The sequence below is a fragment of the Emys orbicularis genome, chromosome 1 (genome assembly GCF_028017835.1).
Source record: "Emys orbicularis isolate rEmyOrb1 chromosome 1, rEmyOrb1.hap1, whole genome shotgun sequence".
Lineage (NCBI taxonomy): Eukaryota > Metazoa > Chordata > Testudines > Emydidae > Emys > Emys orbicularis.
In genome coordinates this window covers 305,737,604-305,759,760 of record NC_088683.1, presented here as the reverse complement: position 1 = coordinate 305,759,760, position 22,157 = coordinate 305,737,604, and the positions used below count along the sequence as shown (strand labels likewise).

The window sequence follows — 22,157 nt, the reverse complement described above, 5'->3', positions numbered from 1 at the left end:
ACGTGAGGAGAGGAGAGACGCTCGAGATGAGAGGTGGCGGCAGGAAGATCAGAGGAGTCGGGAAGCAACGCTGGGGCTGCTGCGTGAGCAAACAGACATGCTCCGGCGTCTGGTGGAGCTTCAGGAACGGCTGCTGGAGAACAGAGTGCCGCTACAGCCCCTGTATAACCCCCCTACCTCCTCACCATGTTCCATAGCCTCCACACCCAGACGTGTAAGAACACGGGGGGGGAGGCTCCGTACACCCTCCCATTCCACCCCAGTGGACAGCCCAAGCAAAAGGCTGCCATTTTTTTAACCTTTTTTTACTGGGCTTTTCCTTCCCGCAGATCCTCCTCCCAAACCCCACTCAGGTTCTGTGCCGCTACAGCCCCTGTATAACCCCCCTACCTCCTCACCATGTTCCATAGCCTCCTCACCCAGACGTTTAAGAACACGGGGGGGGGGGGGAGGCTCCGTACACCCTCCCATTCCACCCCAGTGGACAGCCCAAGCAAAAGGCTGCCATTTTCTTAACCTTTTTTTACTGGGCTTTTCCTTCCCGCTGATCCTCCTCCCAAACCCCACTCAGGTTCTCTCCCTCTTTTTATAATCAATTAATAAAGAATAAATGATTTTTAAACAATGGTGACTTTATTTCCTTTGAAAGCAAGCTGGGGGAAGGGGGAGGGTGGGTTCCTTACAGAGAATGAGTCAATAAAGGGGGCGGGTTTTCAGGAAGGATAAACAAACATAAATTTCACACTGTAGCCTGGCCAGTCATGAAACTGGTTTTCAAAGCTTCCCTAATGCGCAGCGCTTCATCGTGTGCTCTTCTAATCGCCCTGGTGTCTGGCTGCGAGTAATCAGCAGCCAGGCGATTTGCCTCAGCCTCCCACCCTGCCATAAAGGTCTCCCCCTTGCTCTCACAGAGATTGTGAAGCACACAGCAAGCAGTAATAACAATGGGGATATTGGTTTGGCTGAGGTCTGAGCGAGTCAATAAGGATCGCCAGCGACCTTTTAAACGGCCAAATGCACATTCTACCACCATTCTGCACTTGCTCAGCCTGTAGTTGAACAACTCCTGACTCCTGTCCAGGCTGCCTGTGTATGGCTTCATGAGCCATGGCATTAAGGGGTAGGCTGGGTCCCCAAGAATAACAATTGGCATTTCAACATCCCCCACGGTTATTTTCTGGTCCGGAAAGTAAGTCCCTTGCTGCAGCCGTTTAAACAGATTGGTGTTCCTGAAGACGCGAGCGTCATGAACCCTTCCCGGCCAGCCCACATGGATGTTGGTGAAACGTCCCTTGTGATCCACAAGTGCTTGCAGCACCATTGAGAAGTACCCCTTGCGGTTTATGTACTGGGTACCCTGGTGCTCCGGTGCCAAGATAGGAATATGGGTTCCATCTATTGCCCCACCACAGTTAGGGAATCCCATTGCAGCAAAGCCATCCACTATGACCTGCACATTTCCCAGAGTCACTACCTTTCGTAGCAGCACCTCCGTGATTGCTTTGGCTACTTGCATCACAGCAGCCCCCACAGTAGATTTGCCCACTCCAAATTGATTCCCGACTGACCGGTAGCTGTCTGGCGTTGCAAGCTTCCACAGGGCTATCGCCACTCGCTTCTCAACTGTGAGGGCTGCTCTCATCTTGGTATTCTGGCGCTTCAGGGCAGGGGAAAGCAAGTCACAAAGTTCCATGAAAGTGCCCTTACGCATGCGAAAGTTTCTCAGCCACTGGGAATCGTCCCACACCTGCAACACTATGCGGTCCCACCAGTCTGTGCTTGTTTCCCGGGCCCAGAATCGGCGTTCCAAGCCTATAACCTGGCCCATTAACATCATAATCTCCAAAGCACCGGGGCCCGCGGTCTCAGAGAATTCTGTGTCCGTGTCCATGTCCTCATCACGCTGGTCGCTGCGCTGCAATCGCCGCCTCCTCCTCCTCGCCTCTTTTTTCTGGTCCTGTGTAAGCATAAACTCCACGAGAAAGCGTGAGGTGTTTATAATGTTCAAGACTGCGTTCTGGAGCACAACGGGATCCATGCTTGATGCAGAATGGAGTCTGCAGAGTTCACTCAGGAAAAAAGGCGCGAAATGGTTGTCTGCCGTTGCTTTCAGGGAGGGAGGGGGAGGCTGTACCCAGAACTACCTGCGACAATGTTTTTTGCCCCATCATGCACTGGGGTCTCAACCCAGAATTCCAAGGGGGGTGGAGACTGCGGGAACTATGGGATAGCTATGTAAAAGCTACCCACAATGCAACGCTCTGGAAATCGATGCTACTATGGTAGCTTGGACGCACACCACCGAATTAATGGTGCATAGTGTGGCCGAATACATTCGAATTTATAAAATCGGTTTCCTAAATTCTAATTATATAAATTCGGATTAATCCTGTAGTGTAGACATACCCTAAAACAACATAAAGATAAATGAGAAAAAGGCATACTTTTATAGAATAAAAGTTTCCTCTTGGAGAGTTATACCAGTATAACTGTAACAGTTTAAACTCATACTTACTGTATACTGATACAACTTCCTGTGTAGAAAATCCCTATGCTAATAATTGACAGTGACAGCCAACAGTGGCATCAAGTAACTAAGATGTGGGAGCAACAGAGCTTGCAGGTTCTGGGTTTCTGGGAAATCAGAGAAGTACTGACCTTCCTCTTCCAAAACCAAACTGAACTCAACGGGGAGAGAAAGCCTTTTGAGGTCCTGTCTCTTGTTATCAAAAGGCTTGGTAAAGGAAACCAGTCAAGAGCTGACCCTTCGCAAAGACCACATAAACTCACAGAAGCGATCAGCAGAAGTAACTGCTAATAGAATGGAGGAGAACAGATCAATAAGACGTCACACTATGTAGTCCATCAAACTGTCAGTGTTAAAGACAGTGGATAGATCAAAGATGAAAGGATGGAAAAGAGGCACTTAGCCCTGGCCAGGAATAGGTCACTAGTGATCTTGGTAAGAGCAATTTTGTAACACCTATTGGCTTTTGGCATAGCACTTCTGTGTGCCTGCATAGACAGAAGATGATCACACTCTTGATAGCTCTTGGTCATCTCCTCCGCAGTTTACTGTACATGCCCAAACTACTTCAACTTCTGATGGCCTGAACTATACTGACCTCCACGTACACAGAAAAGAAAAAAACCCACAGAAATTCAGCTGATCTGAACATTTTCTCTCACCATTTGCACTATCATGGTTTCAAAAAGTTCACAGAAAATATATGTAAAAAGTCAACAGTTAATATAATCTTGCACGTTACAAACAGAACAGTGTGAAAATGTCCTGCATTTCATATGGGTGAATTATTATGTTGACAAACTGAAGAGAGTGCAGGAAAGAGCCACAAAAATTATTTGAGGGCTGGAGAAAATGCCTTACTGTGAGAGATGCAAAGAACTCAATCTATTTAGCTCATCAAAGACCGCGTGGTAACTTTATTAAGGAGCGTAAGTACCTTCACATGGAGAAAGCAAAGGGTATCAAATCTAGTAGAGAAAGTCATAATAAGAACCAATTGCTGGACATTAAAGCCAGACAAATTCAGATTAGAAATAAAGCACAATTTTTTAACAGTGCAGGGTGATTAAGCATTAGAACGAAATACCAATTAAGTGATGGTTCTCCAGCATCCTCAAAAATTAAGCCTAAATACATTTCCAGAAGATATACTTGAGTCAAATTCAAGTTATTGGGCCACACACAGGGGTAACTGGGTGAGGATCTACAGCCTGTGATATACAGGAAGTCAGACTAGGCCATCTAATTGTCCCTTCTGGCTTTAAATTCTAAGAATTCACAAATTAACTACAGCAATTATAAGGAGATGATATTGAGGTCATAATATCAACACAAAAACATGATTCTCATGTGTATGACAAAACACCATTCTTAAGTGTTAGGGAGCTAACAGAAATGGAAAATGATATTCAAGTTTTATCTAATTAAAATTATTATCTATTTAGACTAAGGTAATTAATGCGAGGAAAATACTACTTTCATCAAGCAACTGAGGGAGACTCTCAGAGGATTAACAAATAATACTCAGAACACAATTATCTTTCACTCTGCATAATGCTACTCAAAAATTCACAGTGCTATTCTTACAACCCGTTTTCTCGGAACTCAGGAGCAAGGTAGTAGCATTAAGAGAAAAATCAGCAGAACAGCTGCTCTTTATTTGACAGAGGAGACTCATGGGGATAAGCTGCAATAAAAATGAAGTTCTTCTGTTCATGCTCTGATAAAAACTAACACTGCCCTCATGAGTAAAATTGATGTTTCATTGCAGGTAATTGAATTAATGTTTCATGGTTTCTCCTGAAACACCCATCTCCCACTGACAATATTAACATGTACTCCACTTCACACATTAGATGTCTGAATACTGATACAACTTCCTAATAAGTATACTAGTATTACTCTAGGAAGCAATGGTTATTTGATGCACAAACAAGTTTAGTATTGTTGGCCATTCCTATCTGACAGAAATGTTTATCGGCCATGAAATCAGCAAATGCAAACTACCACAAAGTTAGGTTAAGCTTCCTCTCTCTCTTTTTGCAATGAAAACTGAAATAACGAGGATGTTCAACTCTGCACATGCCGTTTTAAATAAAGGTCTACATATTTATTTTTAAATACTGTGGTTCTGATATGCAACCCTCCATTATTTTAAGAGCAGAATTTGTGGAAGTACAAATTCAGCACAAGTCTCTGTAGATGAAGCAGAGACTTCTTAGAAAAATAAATGAAAGCATGTAATTTTCCCTAACATAACAGACTCTCTGGCTTGTCCACCCCCAAATAATTAAACTAGCCCATTTCTGTTCATGTATGGCAATGGGGAGCTCCAGCACATGGTACAACCCCATTCTAAAGGTAATTCCTAATCACAAACAATTAATTAATTAACAATACAAGTAAAACAAAATTCTAAGTTTCATTCTTTATTATAATTAAACTTTAAATGTAATGGTCATAAAAATTCCCAGCCTTAGAGTCTGAAATCCTCTCAAAAAGAGGCTCAGCACAGGCAGCAGAAACAGAAGCTTCCCACATTAGCCCTTCTTTGTGCTCTAACCCTGATTTAAAAGGAACCACCTACACAGACCAAGTTCAGTCTCCATGCCCATTCAATCCTTCAAAACCGTAGCCTCTCTGGTAAGTGTACACTTATTGCTGTTAATACCAATTTCAGTAAAGTTTTGGTTCCCTCTTTAAAATATATTAACAACAATACAGGTCTAGCACATAAAATCAGGTTTCTGTTATATAGTTATGATGTCCTAGTAAGGATATCAAAGTAGATGAATATGGCCCAGACTCCAAAGGGCACATTCTGGATTCTTAGCATGTCATCTGCCCAAATACCACATAGAGAAACAAAGGTTTGGAAAGATACCCACATAGAAAAAAATTAAGTTAGGGTTGTGAATGTTGCACCCATTAACTAGCATTAACAGAATGCTATAGTTTAAAAAAAAAAAAGCCAGAAATTCAGGATATTAACAATTAAGGTTCCAGCATCATATTAAACTCACCAGCCTCCTACCTATGAATTAAAAACTATCAGCAGTTTCCATCTGAAACTAAAATCTGTCCTGTTGAGAACAGGAATTCTAACACATGATCTTGAATTGTCTCATATAAACCTGCACTGATTTTTTTCAACCTATATCAGATCCAGGAAGGCTTCACTCTGCTGTTTCTCAGGAAGGTGTCAAAACAACAGAACAGAACCATATGATGCCTCAAAGAAGTTATAAACTTTGCAAAAACAACACTCAAAGCTTACAGCACTGAGCCCCACTTTCAGGCCTCACACCTGTTTCAAGAGTCCCTACAGTAGCAGATGAAGTTCAAGATGGCTCCTATCAAGAGATATATAGGACAGTTTACTCACAAAGAAGTCTTTCCCCCCCCCCAAAAAGTGGAGCGTGTATATGTGCATCAGAATCAGGCTAATAATGGAAACTGTCTAACCAGTTTAACTCTGAAGTCACTACTTTGGCTTCATAAAGTAATACTCTATAGAGTTTTAAAGAATTTTACTCTGGATTTACTTACTTGTCTGAGATTCGTATTCCTTTGTATCTTCCTCTTTTTCTTCTTCTTTGGATTCATCCAATTCCTTACTATATTCTATAGGGGATTGGTTCACTTGTTCTTCAGTATGAGCATTCTGTTCATCCACAACTGCATAGCAGGAGGAAAAATAGTTAAAATTTCTTCAGAGAAAATACGCATATGTAAAGCTTCTGTAGAAAATTAACATCCTACTACTGTAGCACTAATTTAGGACATACAGATATTAAGAAAAGGCCTGTTCTGCCTAATCAGTTCAAGAGCAGTTAGCAATCCTCTGCCAGTGATAATGGAATAATTAAACTGAGAGGTGATTCACCACCATATTGATAATAATACTTTAAAAATGGAGCTCTGTGACGGTTTGGCAAAGCTTCCTGCTGATAATTTTCAGTACTTTTCTTTCTGAAGGAGAAGAGTTACAAAAGTAAACAAAACATATTACATCAGAAATCCCATCTAGCCCAGTTAAATGCTATATAGTTGGATCAAATTTTCTAATATCACTGTATTTTCTGAGAATATATTTTGGGTTTAATTTTCAAAATTACATGCACTCAACTGTGTGCTTAATTTGTGCACGCAATCAGGTATAGTGTCTGAGCACGCTTAAGGCTAGTTATGTATAAGTGGTCACCTGCATTCACAAATACCACAGTAATTGTGAGACTCAGTGCAAAGCAGGTGCATAGCTACAAGTACATTTTTGTAAACCTGACTAATTTTGAAAACAAAAGTTTCTCTTTTACTTTTGAATAAATGAAACTCTGAATTACATTTCTAAAATGTAGCCTACCTATGCTATGAGGAACCTGAAGAGAACACTCGGACATTGTCACATCCTGTCCATTTTGTAGTAAACATTTGCTGATATACAACATATGAAGCTACACATTTAATCAGAAAAATAGGAACAGAAAATATATGTGCAACACAGGTAAATTAACACTACTGTTGAAAGCAAAACTTTGCACTATGGAGCCTGATTTCCCAGCCGCTGCATGCAAGCTACTCCCTCTGATACCTATGGAAGCTGCACACATGTAGCACCTGAAGAAGTGGGTTCCTGACTTCTGATGATCAACTATGCAATCTTATCGCTACTTTCACCCAATTTTGGCATTGAATTTCTTCATTTTTAAAGAAAAATATTCCTGTAAGCTAAATTACACTATAAGACTTTTCTATAAGAAAATAAATTCAGTAACTGGAAATTTAAAAAGTAGTTTTAGTGCAAGATTAAGAAAAAAAAAGGGAATGCCTATTTCTGCAAATTTAAAAAACAAAACCCAAAGCATATGTGCTTGTAATCTTCTCAGGAATTCAGACCAACATGACAAAAGGAGCAAAGAAAGTGGTACTTGGTAGGGATTTCATATATTGTTGAGTACATCTCCACTAGCTACTCTCTTTGGCAGCAAACAAATATCATGTTAAGGACTCCATCTTGTCCCTCAGATAGCACAGGAATGAATATGGTATAAAGATACAGACAGACAGATATATATATATATATGTATATAGGATAGGCAGTATTCTAACACATGGCATGTCTTGCCAGATAGCTTATAACAACCATCTACTGAATTTATGTAAGAATATGGGAATCAAGTATTAACAATGGAACTTTATGCTAGCAGAAACAGTGACACTCTATGGTTAACAAGCAAACCCTTGCTGATGTGCACCTTTTTCTGCTTGTTCAATGATTTGCCTCACTGCTTTCTTTAAACTGTTTGCCCGCAGCATTAACTGTTCTCTTGGTTTGAAGATTTTCTGAGTGGAAGACTTTGCAATGCTCTCTGTTAACTGTTCCTTGCTTTCAGACAAGGATTCTTCACTTGAAAACTCCTCAACTTCTTCCTCTACAATGGGGGGAGTGATCCGTGGTAGGATAGGAGTAGCCTGGGCTTCGGTGTGAAGAGCCTGGAGCAATAGGTCTAGCTTCTCATTTAATTCTGAACACTAACAAAGTTACACATACAAACAAAAAGAAAAAAAAATCACTTGAGTGTCAATTCAAAAGTTAACTACCAGATTGTCTAAAGTCTAAGCTGGGGTAACGATTTGTCTGGTGCAGGATATTTTTTGTATTCTTCATTAAACACTACTTTAATAGTTTTCTATTTTGTTTAAGCATACAGTGAAGAAAAAAATATCAGAGACTGAAATACAAAGGCATCATGGTACAATAACATAGTCAACAGAGCAAGTATTCTTTTTTCCTGCAATGTAATTTTTTTCTCTCAAACCAGACTCTTAATTTCCTTATCCACTCTAGATCACGCGTCTGCGATTTCAGCCTGGCCCACTATATGTACTATTGTCCCCTCTCCTCCAGCTGGGTTATTTTCTCTTCACAATCCCATTGTTTTATTGCAATTAACTGTATCCCTTTCAGAGAGAAGTCAATTCCTACAGCAGTATATTTCTGTGAATGTCTGTGGTTGTAGCTATGCATTTTACTCACTTTCCTAATATACGCCTAGGACAGCAGTTCTCAAATGGTGGGTCAGGACCCCATAGTGGGTCACAACCCCATTTTAATGGGGTCGCCAAGGCTGTCTTAGACTTGCTGGGGCCCAGGGCCAAAGCCCGAGCCCCACCGCCCAGGGCTAAAGCCGAAGCCCAAGGCTCATGTTACAGCCCCCCTGCCTGGAGCTGAAGCCCTTGGGCTTTGGCCTCCCTGCCCAGGGCAGTGGGGCTTGGGTTTGGGCTTTGCCCCCCCCCCCCCCCCCCCCATGGGGCAGCAGGACTCTGGTGGGCTCAGGCTTCAGTCCCCCATCATGGGGTCTTGTAGTAATGTTTGTTGTCAGAAGGGGGTCACGGTGCATTTAATTTGGAGAACCCCTGGGCTAGGATATATACTCTCTATTAACTGAAAAGTAATTTTCAATTGATAAGCTTTTCAATAACATCTAGTGTCCATTATTTAGCCTCACCAAAAGAAGGCTGAGGGGAGATATGATTGCTGTTTATAAATATATCAGAAGGATAAATACCAGGGAGAGAGAGGAATTATTTAAGTTAAGCGCCAATGTGGACACAAGAACAAATGGACATAAATTGGCCATCAATAAGTTTAGACTTGAAATTAGACAAAGGTTTCTAAACATCAGAGGAGTGAAGTTCTGGAACAGCATTTCAAGGGCAGCAGTGGGGGCAAAAAACCTAACCGGCTTCAAGACTGAGCTTGATAAGTTTATGGAGGGGATGGTATATTGGGACTGCCTACAATGGCATGTAGCTGATCTGCGACGGGTAGCAGCAAATATCTCTAATGGTTGGTGGTGGGACACTAGATGGGGAGATCTCTGAGTTAGCACAGAGAATTATTTCCCAGGTGTCTGGCTGGTGGGTCTTGCCCACATGCTCAGGGTCTAACTGATCGCTATATTTGGGGTCGGGAAGGAATTTTCTCCTGGGTCAGATTGGCAGAGAACATGCAGCATGGAGCATGAGTCACTTGCACGTTTAAAACAGTGCAAATGGTAGATTCTCTGTAACTTGGAGTCTTTAAATCATGATTTGAGGATTTCAGTAACTCTGCCAGAAGTTAGGGGTGTATTACATGGGAGGAGGCGTGAGATTCTGTGGCCTGCAATGTGCAGGAGGTCAAACTAGATGATCATGTCGGTCCCTTCTGACCTTAAAGTCTATGAGTCTTGTTTTTATTTTGTGGAATGGGAAAGAAAAAAGGTCATCTTTAGTAAATTTAATAGATTGTTTTCTAATCTAAAGTTGGTCCCTTTAATGGAAAGAAAAACAACTTATAGCCACTGACCTCATTGAGAATAGGGTCAGGTCTCCTGAACTACTTTTGAATTAGAATACCCAGTCCCCCTAAATTAATTTAATTTTCATTAAATTTTAAAAACCTAATAGTAGCTGGGAAAAAACATGTTAAGAAAAGTTCTTACTTTAATGGCCATGGTATCAGCTTCCTCTGCATTTTCCATTGTTTTTTCATAGGTCTTCCCTATTTTGGATACGAAGTCCTTTACGGTTTCACATAATATCCTTTGAATAAAGAAAGGGAGTCAAATAAAAAGAAATGAACTGGATATATCTATTCATATTGATTATTGGATGTATTTTTTTAATTACTAACATAGTTTTGGTTTTCTTATTACAATTCCACCAAACTCAGAGAGAACTCCCATGCTTCTTTTGCATGAGAACATTAAGAAAAAGTTATAGCCAAAGTTTTAAAATCATACACTTCACATGTGGAAGTGGATGAACCAATAAAATTATAGCCATTACTCTACAGTGTATATACAACTGTAGACCATTCTGGTTGTAAAGGGGACACCATCAAATAATTTTGAAAAGTAGATTTTATATTTTTATTTTTAAGTATCCAGTGCCTTTTGGTACACATTGGTTCCCTACCCCTTCCTTCCGTTTTCCCTTCTATTTCTAACTGAGATGACATTAACGTGGTCATTTTTATTTATTGCCTTGTTTGCATACCTTTTAGTATCAGTATCATCAACCATACCAACAGAGTTGATAACAACTTGTGCTCCCTCTACGGACTTAGGCCAATCTGCAAATCACTCCACGTGGGCAGACCCTTGCACTCATGCAGACTTCAGTGAGACTCTACATGGGTACAGGGGTCTGTACCGGGGCAGCACCCACCTCTCGAGAGTGCCTCCTTCTGGTCTGGTGCGTCTGCAGTCTTTCAGTTCTGGTGACCCCTGTCAGTGGTTCTCACGTGGTTTTCCAGTGACTCAGCCCTCCGGCTGAGTCACACACACTGTGTATGTGTATCAGAACAGACCCCTTCTGGGGTATACAGTCCACAAAGGCCTGTCTCAGCATCCCTTGGCTGGTATCTCTCTAGACCTCCCCGGTCTCAGTCTTTAAGTAATCCTGGCCCGGGTATGGGGCCATACTCCTAGAGCTTCCTTTCTGGAGACACTACCTTCCTGTGGCCCTCCCCAGGCTCAGTCCCAGCAGCCAGCCAGGAGCTCCTTTGTTGCTCCCCCGGTCCCTGCCCACATTGAGTTGTCTGTGGGTCCTGCTGCTCTTTCAGACAGACAGGAATACAGTCCTCTCTTCTCCAGCTCCAGCCAACAATTGACTGCTGCTCTCTTCTGCAGCTCCTTTTATATGGCCCTGTTGGGCCCTAATTGGCTGCTTCCCTGCAACCACTCTAGGCCGCTTGGAGGACTTCTTTTCTGCTCCTTCCTGGCCTGGGCCTAGTCCACCCCATCACAGGGTCCATTTACAGAGTTCTCAATGCAGGATCGAGACCTTTGAGACACATGCTATCCTGAGATATACCTGTCCAAATGACAGTGATGTGAGTGACCTTTCACTAGTGTAAATGAGAGCAAAATTTGGCCTTTGTTGCTTACTCTGAACATACAGAACAAATTTATGTGTTGGGTTTGCATGAACACCTAATATTGTTAATTGTGTGTAGTTTCAATTCACAATGAATAAATGATGGATCTTAAAAAGAGAGTCAACAATTAAAATCAAGAGTTCTGATCATCTGGCACAGATAAATATTAAAGGTGCAGTACGTAGACCGTCCTGATACAAACTGCATTGTAATAACCTGCTTTCTTAGATGGAAAAGAACTGTAATGACAGATGCATACAATCTTGGCTCTATTGTCAGTCAATTGGCCGCTGCCAAAATGAAAGGCCCCTTTTAATTTGAGGGAGTCAACAAGCAAGTGGACAAGGGGGATCCAGGGGATATAGTGTATTTAGATTTTCAGAAAGCCTTTGACAAGGTCCCTGACCAAAAGCTCTTAAGCAAAGTAAGCAGTCATGTGATAAGAGGGAAGGTTCTCTCATGGATTGGTAACTGGTTAAAAGATAGGAAACAAAGGGTAGGAATAAATGGTCAGTTTTCAGAATGGAGAGAGGTAAATAGTGGTGTCCCGCATGGATCTGTACTGGGTCCAGTCCTATTCAACATATTCAGAAATGATACAGAAAAAGGGGTAAACAGTGAGGTGGCAAAATTTGCAGATGATACAAAACTACTCCAGATAGTTAAGTCCCAGGCAGACTGTGAAGAGCTACAAAAGGATCTCTCAAAACTGGGTGACTGGGCAACAAAATGGCAGATGAAATTCAATGTTGATAAATGCAAAGTAATGCACATTAGAAAACATAATCCCAACTATACATATAAAATGATGGTGTCTAAATTAGCTGATACCACTCAAGAAAGAGATCTTGGAGTCATTGTGGATAGTTCTCTGAAAACATCCACTCAATGTGCAGCGGCAGTCAAAAAAGCAAACAGAATGTTGGGAATCATTAAGAAAGGGATAGATAATAAGACAGAAAATATCATAGTGCCTCTATATAAATCCATGGTACGCCCACATCCTGAATACTGCATGCAGATGTGGTTGCCCCATCTCAAAAAAGATATATTGGAATTGGAAAAGGTTCAGAAAAGGGCAACAAAAATGATTAGGGGTATGGAACAGCTTCCATATGAGGAGAAATTAATAAGACTGGGACTTTTCATCTTAGAAAAGAGATGACTAAGGGGGGATATGATAGAGGTCTATAAAATCATGACTGGTGTGGAGAAAGTAAATAAGGAAGTGTTATTTACTCCTTCTCATAACACAAGAACTAGGGGACACCAAATGAAATTAATAGACAGCAGGTTTAAAACAAACAAAAGGAAGTATTTTTTTCACACAACAGTCAACCTGTGGAACTCAGCAAGGTAAAATGGAACACTATGATTTCATATGGGATTCACGATTTCTAGAGAGATGAGCCCTCATATATAGAGGAGTTCAAATTTGGGATCAAAATTCTGTGGCTTGAGCCCATATTTAATTATTCCATATAGCTGCAGACTCCTACTTCCACATTGGTTATGTGTGTGCGTCTAATAGACTGGATGTGAACAAAAAGAACCCCTTTAAGTAAACCAGATCTCTTATATGCAAAAGTAAAAATATGGCTTACATTTTAACTCAGTATACTAATGTCTTAATTAACTAAGTGATTTTTGCATTACATGATCTTTAAGATTTTTGTGTGATTGATATGTTTAAATTACATTAACACATACAATATAATTATACAATACAATATAATTATAAAAAGAAACCAGCTGTATTTTATAACATGTAAATCAGGATACTGTTAGGTCAAACTATCTGATCAAGAGTCAGAAGGAATTTGAGCTTACTGGAAAGGTTATAATATTCATATATGTAGATGGAACACTGGGATTTATCCCACACACTATATATCAAAATCATCAACTCACTTGGCAGATGATATGACAACTGAGTGTTGATCAGAATTGAGGATTTTTGTGAGATGAGCAGCAACTGAATCCTCATAAGCAGATATCTGAAAATGCAGCAAAAATGAGTCTTCATATTCCACCCGTGTTAGCATTTAACACAAAGCGGTAATTATCTTCCCAGATAAGTGGGATTACTTCCAACATATTAGATCTACACTTAGTGCAGAAAGGTCAGATGCCTCCCCTTAACTGCAATTTAATATTCAAAATCACAGTGACTGTGAGACGTTGAATTAAGAGTTCTATCTTTTCTGGGTAAAAAATGAGTAATCGTTATTTCTGTACTAAAAATCCAATTAAAGGTTTCTTTGAAGTTATCACCCTCCATAGCCAACAATATCATTCTATTTTTCCAGATGATGGTCTGAACAGATTTCAGATCTGTAATAATCAGAAACTTTTTTCCAGAAAAAAGTGAAAGATACCCTGCAACTAAATCAATGGGTTGGGAATAAATCATAGTTTTAGGGCCAGCTTCTAAAATCCTTATTAATACTGAATAGTACCTCATTCCACAAGTTGTCCCACTGAAGTGAATAGGGTGAGCAGTGGAGTATGGGCTACTAAACTGGTATAATACTATCAAAGCCTTAGGCTTTGTCTTCACTACCCGCCGATCCGGCGGGTAGCAATCGGTTTATCGGGGATCGGCTTACCGCGTCTAGTGAAGACGCGGTAAAATCGATCCCTGATCGCTCTGCCGTCGACTCCGGAAATCCACCTCGGCAGGAGGCGGCAGCGGAGTCGGCGGCAGCGCGGCAGCGGTCGACTTTCCCGCGTCCTCACCGCTAGGTAAGCCGACCTAAAATACGCAACTTCAGCTACGGTATTCACGTAGCTGAAGTTGCGTATCTTAGGTCGGACCCCCGCTGTAGTGTAGACCTAGCCTTAGTGAATAAACCATTTGTGACAAGATTCTGCTTGGCCTTTATGTAGATGCATGCAGGGAAGAGCATAGAGACGTCCCCTGCCCCCTGCTAGCACAGTCTGTGTAAGGATCACACAGAACTGCACACCCTATGCTCAGGGAGGCATCATGGACCAGGACCATGTCCATAGACCTCACCCTGCACCAGCATGTAGGAGCAGCAAGCTACACCTTAACAGCATCTGATTTTTCTCTGTGCACCAGAGAGCTATTCTGCCTCCTGACACACTCTCTAGGGTGGTGCAGCTCCACGCTGTCCCTAATGGTGGGCAGTCCATATCAGGTATGGATCTAGCCCTTAGTTTAAAATCTAAGTTCTGCTTCAAAATGACTGTGTGTTCTTGAGATTTAAAGATTAGTGACTTGGGTTTCCATTCATGACATGGAATAAGTAGAAATATAATTTCTTCTTTTCCTTTATCCACCCACCTTAGCTCCAGAGCTCTGATATGAAAGCATCTTTAATTTTAAAGAGAAAATAAATAAAATGTAGCATGGGAGAACAAACCCTGATGTCTGAGCTCCCAATGTGGCTCAAATGAAATGGTTATGATGACAATGAGAATGTGTGTCAATATCTACCATTTTAAATCAATGCTGCAGTTTGGTACAACACATAATGTAAGATTAGTCTATTAGTCTCTACTGTTTCAAATACTTAAAATTCAGTTTAACCCAAACTAAACCATACAGAAAATATTAATATGCAGAGGGGTGGGGGGCTGGAGGCAGTTCAAGGTGCCCAAAAGAAAACAATCCTTTATAATTCAAGATAATTACAGTTAGCAAAATGGCCTATGGTACCTATTCTCTAAATACTAAGATTACAAGTATTCTACAACTAGTTTCTTTAGCTTTAATTGGAACTATGTTTAACAATTTCGTAGGAAGATATAATGGAACATTCCATACATTTTCTTTTTCTTAACTGTAGAAGATGAAGATGTATTTGAAGGCACTGACCATTCTACAAAATGGTAGAAGAATACATAACCTCTGCAGTGCATTACTGACATCTATCCACTGGGGACAGAGTTGTATGGTAAAGGACCATAGGCGCGGGAAATATGTGTGCTCCGCTCCTGAACCCCGGCTGCCGTCAGCCCTGCGCCAAGGGTCCCCTGGCTGCTGCCAGCCCTGCACCCAGGGCTCTGCTCCCATCCCCAGCTATGGTCCCAGCCTTGGCCCCCTTACTCCTGTCTGTGTACTCCCCTCCAGGAGCCACGACCCTGCTCCTGGCCCCAGCTCTGGGGGGTGGGGAGACGAGGTAAAAAGTTTGAGGACCACTGGCTTTCAGCACCCCCACTGTAAAAAGTGTTCCAGCACCACTGCAAAGAACAGTAGAATTTCAGCTGTTGGGACCCCAGCCTCTCTGAATCTCAGTTATCTAATGAACTCCCAGCATTTAACAACTCCTGACTATCCAAATAGGTTTGGTAATGTTTAAATGGTTAAATTAATCAGGGACCTACTAATTAATTTCTGCTTCTCAAGTATTCTTAAGTTAAGATTGATAGCTACATGAAATCTTGCAGGAGGGTGATATTTTTCCATTTCCAGACATAACTACATTTTTATGCCACATGAATTTAATCACAACACTTCATCCCACCCCCAGATTGATGCTACAATGGGAGCGAGGTAGGCAGCTAGTTTGAAAGCTGTATTAGGATATTCCACCAGTCCAGCAATTATTTGGAGACTTCTGAATGGACAAAAAGGGGAGAGAAGAACATGAAGTCCTGTAAAACACTTTCATCGGGTCCAAAATGCCTTTATTCTTGTCAAGAAAGCAAATTCCTTCCCAAAAAAACTCTCATTTCATTTTCCCCAAAATTCAAGATATACTAGTAAATGTTTGCTTTTACAAGAAAATTTCTTGCATTGTTGGTGTGAGTTCTTTCTGATCGCTCTGATGAGGACCACCCACTCACCTCACTCTTTTTTGGAAAAATAATATGAAATATTTTAACCAAGAAATTGAAACCTTATTATATTATATACTTATGACATGAACTAGATCTGACTTAAAGAGCAACTGAAGAGACTTATTTCTCTGTACCACTTCTCAGAACTGTTTTCGTTATCTTTTCAGTGTTGTCACTCAAACAGCTAAATGTATGCAAAATAAAGCCTCACCTGACATTCCTCAGATTCCTCTTCTGGAGTAACTGGAAGAATAGACGGCTTTGATGGTAATTTCAGTTCATATGACATTATACTCCATCTGAAGAAAATAGAAGCAGCAGCTTTTGAAGTTTTCCAAATTATCAGATTCTTCTAAGAACATCCACAAAACAAACACTTCCACTTGTCAACAGAAAGAAAATTCAGTGACCAATTACTAAATAATCACACACATAAGGGGTCTTTCCTGGGGTTTTCAGCCTCAAAAAGGATTTCACCCTGAGTATGACGAACAACAAAAACTCATATTAGAAAGTTAGTGGGAGTTGTGAATTATCAGCATCTCTTGAGTCAAGCCACTGAGCTATGAGAATTCATTGTCATCTCACAACGATTCACTGTTTAATTGTTTAACATGTATTACCTACGATATCCAAATTACTTCCTGTATAAAAAGTCCCATCAACTTTCATTATGCATCAGCTACTTATAGCAGGTAGTGTGGTGCACTGGATACGACACTGGATTGGAAGTCAGGAGACCTGGCTAGTATTCCCAAATTCTGCTACTGACCTACTGTGTAACCTTGGGAAAGTCACCTCACACCTCCCTGTGCCTCAGCAGCCCCATCTGTAAAAGGGGACTAACAGTACTTACCTTCCTTTCTAAAACACTTTGAGATAAGAACATAAGAATGGCCATAGTGGGTCAGACCAATGGTCCACCTAAGCCTGTATTTTAGGGTAATTTTGTACAGTCTACAAACTTTGCAACCTCACTGTTTACCCCTTTTCCCAGACCATTTAGCAATATGTTGAGCAGCTCTGTTCCCAGTGCAAATCCTTCGGGGACCCTCCTATTTACCGCTCTCCATGTGAAAACTGACCATTTATTCTTTCCCTTTGTTTTCTATCTTTTAACCAGTTACTGATCCTTGAGAGGACCTTCCCTCTTATCCCATGACTCCTTACTTTGCTTAAGAGCCTTTGGTGAGGGACCTTGTCAAAGGCTCTCTGAAAGTCTGAGTTCATTATATCCACTGGATCACCTTTGTCCACATGCTTGTTGACTCCTCTCAAAGAATTCTAATAGACTGGTGAGGCATGATTTCTTTTTATAAAAGCCATAATGACTCTTCCCCAACATATCATGTTTATCTGTGTCTAATAATTCTGTGCTTTGCTCTGGTTTCAACTAATTTGCCTGGTACTGAAGTTAGGCTTACTGGCCTGTAACTGCAAGGATCACCTCTGAAGCCTTTTTAAAAAAAATCAGTGTCACATTAGCTATCCATCAGTCATTTGGCACAGAGGCTGATTTAAGAGATAGGTTACATACAATAGTTAGTAGTTCTGTAATTTCACATTTGAGTTCCTTCAGAACTCCTGGGTGAATACCATCTGGTCCTGGTAACTTCTTATTGTTTAGTTTATCAATTTGTTCCCAAACCTCCTCTACTGACACCTCAATCTAGAACAGTTCTGGGACAAAGTATCTTCATTAATATCAACTTCTTTCTGGCATAGAAAGTATTGCATAGCACTGACAGTATGAAGCTGCTAAAACTAACATGCCTCAAAATATGCAAAAGAAAGCAAGTAATTGCCAAAAAATGACCTTGGAAACAGTCTATGGAATTTACAGGGAGAACTGACCCCAAGTTTTTTTTAATTAAAACAGAAAAAAGTGATTTATTAATAGTCTTCTAGGCATGTTTCTGAATGCTTACCTTAAAGTTATTACTAAGGATCAATAACAAGAACTTTTTATGTTGTAAAATGATCCAGTGATCAGATGAGGAATTCACGATAAAAAGGACTCCTGATTTTGTGTGAGAGACATAGGAATGGGGGTAGTGTGTAATTATTTTGTAATATGCACATACATACACACATATGTACAAAACACATACACACACCAATAAACAATAGGGTATGATGTCTTCATTGGATTGTTAGCACAGCCAATTTGTTTTTTAAACTCAAAGATCTTCCTTTGCTACATAAATGAACACAGCTGCCATGCAGCTCTCATGCAAAACAAGGAAGAGGGAGAATAGTTGCTTTTGGACCAAAAACTGAGAAAATGAACTCAACTGGTGATGGAGTTTGTTAATGTGCTATCTTTTAAGCTGTTTAAACAACAAAAACAACAACAAATTAAACCTCTGAGAAAGAGTTTTAGGCCATTAGAAACCCGGGCAGGTATTTCTGAAATTTGTCACAAATACACATACACACATACTTATATTTTTACCTGTCCAGCATTTTAGTGCTGGCTCGTTCTAACTTTTCCAAAATCTGAGGAAGTTGTGTGTCATCATCACATGACCCTCCCCAACCAAGGACACGGGCAAGATCATTTCCAGTACCAAGGGGAAGCACTCCCAGCTGACACTGAAATACAGCAAAAGAACAAATCTTTTTTTTGCAAATAAAAGAACTGGAAGCATGAACTAACACGGGGTGGGCAAACTTTTTGGCCCGAGGGCCACATCTGGGTGGGGAAATTGCATGCAGGGCCATGAATGTATACCTGGGGCAGGGGGTTGGGGTACGATGTGCAGGAAGGGGCTCAGGGCAAGGAGTTGGGGCAGAGGAGGGGTGTGGGATGTATGAGGGGGCTCAGGGAAGGAGGTTGGGGTGCAGGGGGGGTGCACAGTGTGGGAGGGGGCTCAGGGCAGTGGTGCAGGGAGGGGTGCGTGCAGGAGGGGGCTCAGGGCAGGGGGTTGGGGTACAGGAGGAGTGCGAGGTACAACAGGGGGCTCAGGGCAGGGGGTTGAGGTGCAGGCAGGGGGCTCAGGGCAGGGAGTTGCGGTGCAGGGTTCATACTTACCTGGAGCGGCTCCGGGGTGGCAGTGGCGTGCACCAGGGCCTGCCTGCCCTGTCCCTGTCCCCGCGCCGCTCCGCTTGTATGTGGTCCCTGGGGGTAGGGGAGCAGAGGGCTCCATGCGCTGCCCTCGTGCTGCCCTCACCTGTGGGTACCTCCCCCGATGCTTCCATTGGCCACGGTTCCCACTTCCCAGAGCGGAGCAGGGCCCGCGGCACCACTGGGGTGTTAATCCCGCGGGCCGGAACGAAAGCCCTGAGGGGCCGGATCCGGCCTGCGGGCCACAGTTTTCCCACCCCTGAACTAACACAAATGTTTACCCTTTCAAGAAGCAAATGTTAATTATATAGCTGATTACTAATTCAAACCTGTAGGTCAAATCCTATGGTCCTTATTCAGTTCAAATTTCCCAGGGACTTCAGTGAGAGTGTTGATTAAGTAGGGACTACAGGATTTGGCCCTCTACCTACCTACCTATCTATCTATCTGTGGGGAAAGGTAAAAAAAAAAGTAAGTACATACACTTGCCTGTTTGTGCAAGCTGAGTTTATCAATTTCTGACAAAACCCAACCAACGCTTCCATCTCCACCACATACAAGAATCCGGAAATTGTCAAACTTCTGAAATAACCGCAAACTAAAGGGAAAATGCAACTAGTTAGAATGCATGCCCATTAATGGATATTCAATGAAAACGCTTGTGTTTACAGTACATAGGTGCCTGCTTTTGCTTTTATGATAATAGGGATGAAGATAAGTCCAACTACTACACCATATGTAACTTACACTTTTATCTGTTACAATATATTCTACCTACCCTATTTTCTGGGAAATAACATGCAGAATTTTAATGAAAAATTTCCCTTTAAGATCTCATGCACAGTTTTCAGTTTTTTTAAAAATATGAGGTTTGTCAGAATACTGAGCCAAACCATAGAGTCCATGCGCTGAGAATGCCAATCAAAGTCAGATGTTTGAGGCACCATGGCAGTCAATGGGAGTTTTGCACCAGTAAAGGTTAAGTTATGACTGCAGTGTGTGGTCCAGAATGTGGATGGGGTGGACAGTCCAGTCCCCTGCCAACTTGTGACTTTTCTAAACCAAAGGAAAATTAATCACTATACATGGCATGGTGATCATGGGAATACAAGGCAAACAGAGCGAATATATTTCATACTGGATCTTCAAACAATGTCTTGTTTCTACTCATAGACTTTACCTGCCTCCAGTTCCTTCAGTTCTCCAAATTCTGACAAGATACACAATACAATATTCTCCTTAGGTGATAAAGAAAAGGAGGACAAAGGAGACAGAGAACAAACGGAGAGGTGAGACTAAGAGGAAAGGAGGAGACATGAAGAAATAGAGATCAAAGAGGAGAGAGCAAGAATGGGAAAACTAAGAGAAAATAAGGGGAGAAATACTAAAAAAAATACTGATTCTTTACATGATAAAAATAGGGCTGTGTATTTTTATGCATATTATTTTCCAGAACATGTATCATCTTAGCATTATTTCTAAAAGAAGCACATAATGTGAATGTCAGATTTTTGAAGTGTTTATGACATTTCTAATGAAAATACTGAATCTTGTATAATAGGCAGATGTATATTCAAAACAAGACACAATATTACTTATCTCAAACAGTGTTTGGAATCACAAAGCTGATGCCAAAATGATATTTGCCACCCCAGGAACAGAAATAATCCTCTAGAAGTACACTGTACAGAGAATAAGATTTTGCCTTTCAAATAGCTGAAAACAGGAAATTATCAGCATCACCTGATAGACCAGGTGCCACAGACCCCAGTTTGGGAACCACTGCCATAGTGAATCACCTCCCAACTCTAGTACTGTGTCAAGTATTTAAACCAAGGTGCTTTTGAGATACAACTTTACAAACACTCCAGACTTTAAAAAAACTTAAGATACATTTTTCAAACTTTCATATCTCAAAAATGGCTTGTCCAATTCAATTGAAGTTTCCTCTCTTTTTCCTCTGGCAAGAGACTGCATGTGAAATATTAGGTGGAAAGGATGTTTTCTAAGTTAAGTCTGGATCTAAATTAGGGTTATGCTGGAAAGTGAGTTACAGATATAGATTTAAATATAAATATAGATACATGCATTTTTTATTTGGGGGCATTTTTAATTTTTTATCATACAAACATAGTTCTGCGCATAAGTGCTGGAACTAGGGGTGGGGGGTGCGGTAGCACCCCCTGTCTTGAAGTGGTTTCTATTATATACTGGGTTTACAGTTTCGTTCAATGGTTCTCAGCACTCCCACTACACAAACTGTTGCAGCATCCCTGGTTCTGCATCTTTAAAAATGTAAAATCAATATATTCACTTGCTGTTACCTGACATGAATAGGACATTTAATCACAAAGCAATATTTGAGTGGAATGCATTTAGGTCACAAACATTTGTATATAAATTTAGTATTTTATGAAAGCATTGAAGTAGCTTGAAGTATGGTAATCACTGTGCAAGTTTCCCTCCTATATCTCTACCAATTTACTTAAACCTTGACTTGCGTTACCTCTGCTATTTCAGTCCTGGCTTTGTCTCAAACAAAGACATGACAAATTTTGTGTAAAGCTCACAGAATAACTCATTTGCATTTGTGACCTAAACTGTAACCTGAATTTAGGCCTCCAGTGGTGAAAAGCTAATGTACTTAACCAACCACATGATTTCCTGTAGTATTTTCAAAGTGCCATTTGTGTCCAAAATTCTAAGGGCAAGTCTACACTACAGCGCTACATTGGGGCAGCTGCACTGATGCAGCAGCGCTGCTGTAGCATGTCTGGTGAAGATGCGATATGCGAATGGGAGAGCGTTCTCCTGTCAGCATAATTACT

The 22,157-nt window shown here is 41.2% G+C and overlaps 1 protein-coding gene across 3 annotated transcripts in view; it reads right to left on the bottom strand.

The window, feature by feature from the left end:
• Positions 1-22,157, bottom strand: part of DGKH (diacylglycerol kinase eta) — a 90,977-nt gene that overhangs the window by 51,301 nt on the left and 17,519 nt on the right. For all 3 annotated transcript variants that reach the window (XM_065404257.1, XM_065404272.1, XM_065404265.1), the window contains 7 exons: positions 19,819-19,927; positions 18,718-18,857; positions 16,474-16,561; positions 13,365-13,450; positions 10,015-10,114; positions 7,783-8,059; positions 6,077-6,205 (listed from right to left, as the gene is read on the bottom strand). In XM_065404257.1, coding sequence (XP_065260329.1) covers positions 6,077-6,205; positions 7,783-8,059; positions 10,015-10,114; positions 13,365-13,450; positions 16,474-16,561; positions 18,718-18,857; positions 19,819-19,927 — 929 coding nt within the window. The remainder of the gene's footprint in view (positions 1-6,076; positions 6,206-7,782; positions 8,060-10,014; positions 10,115-13,364; positions 13,451-16,473; positions 16,562-18,717; positions 18,858-19,818; positions 19,928-22,157) is intronic.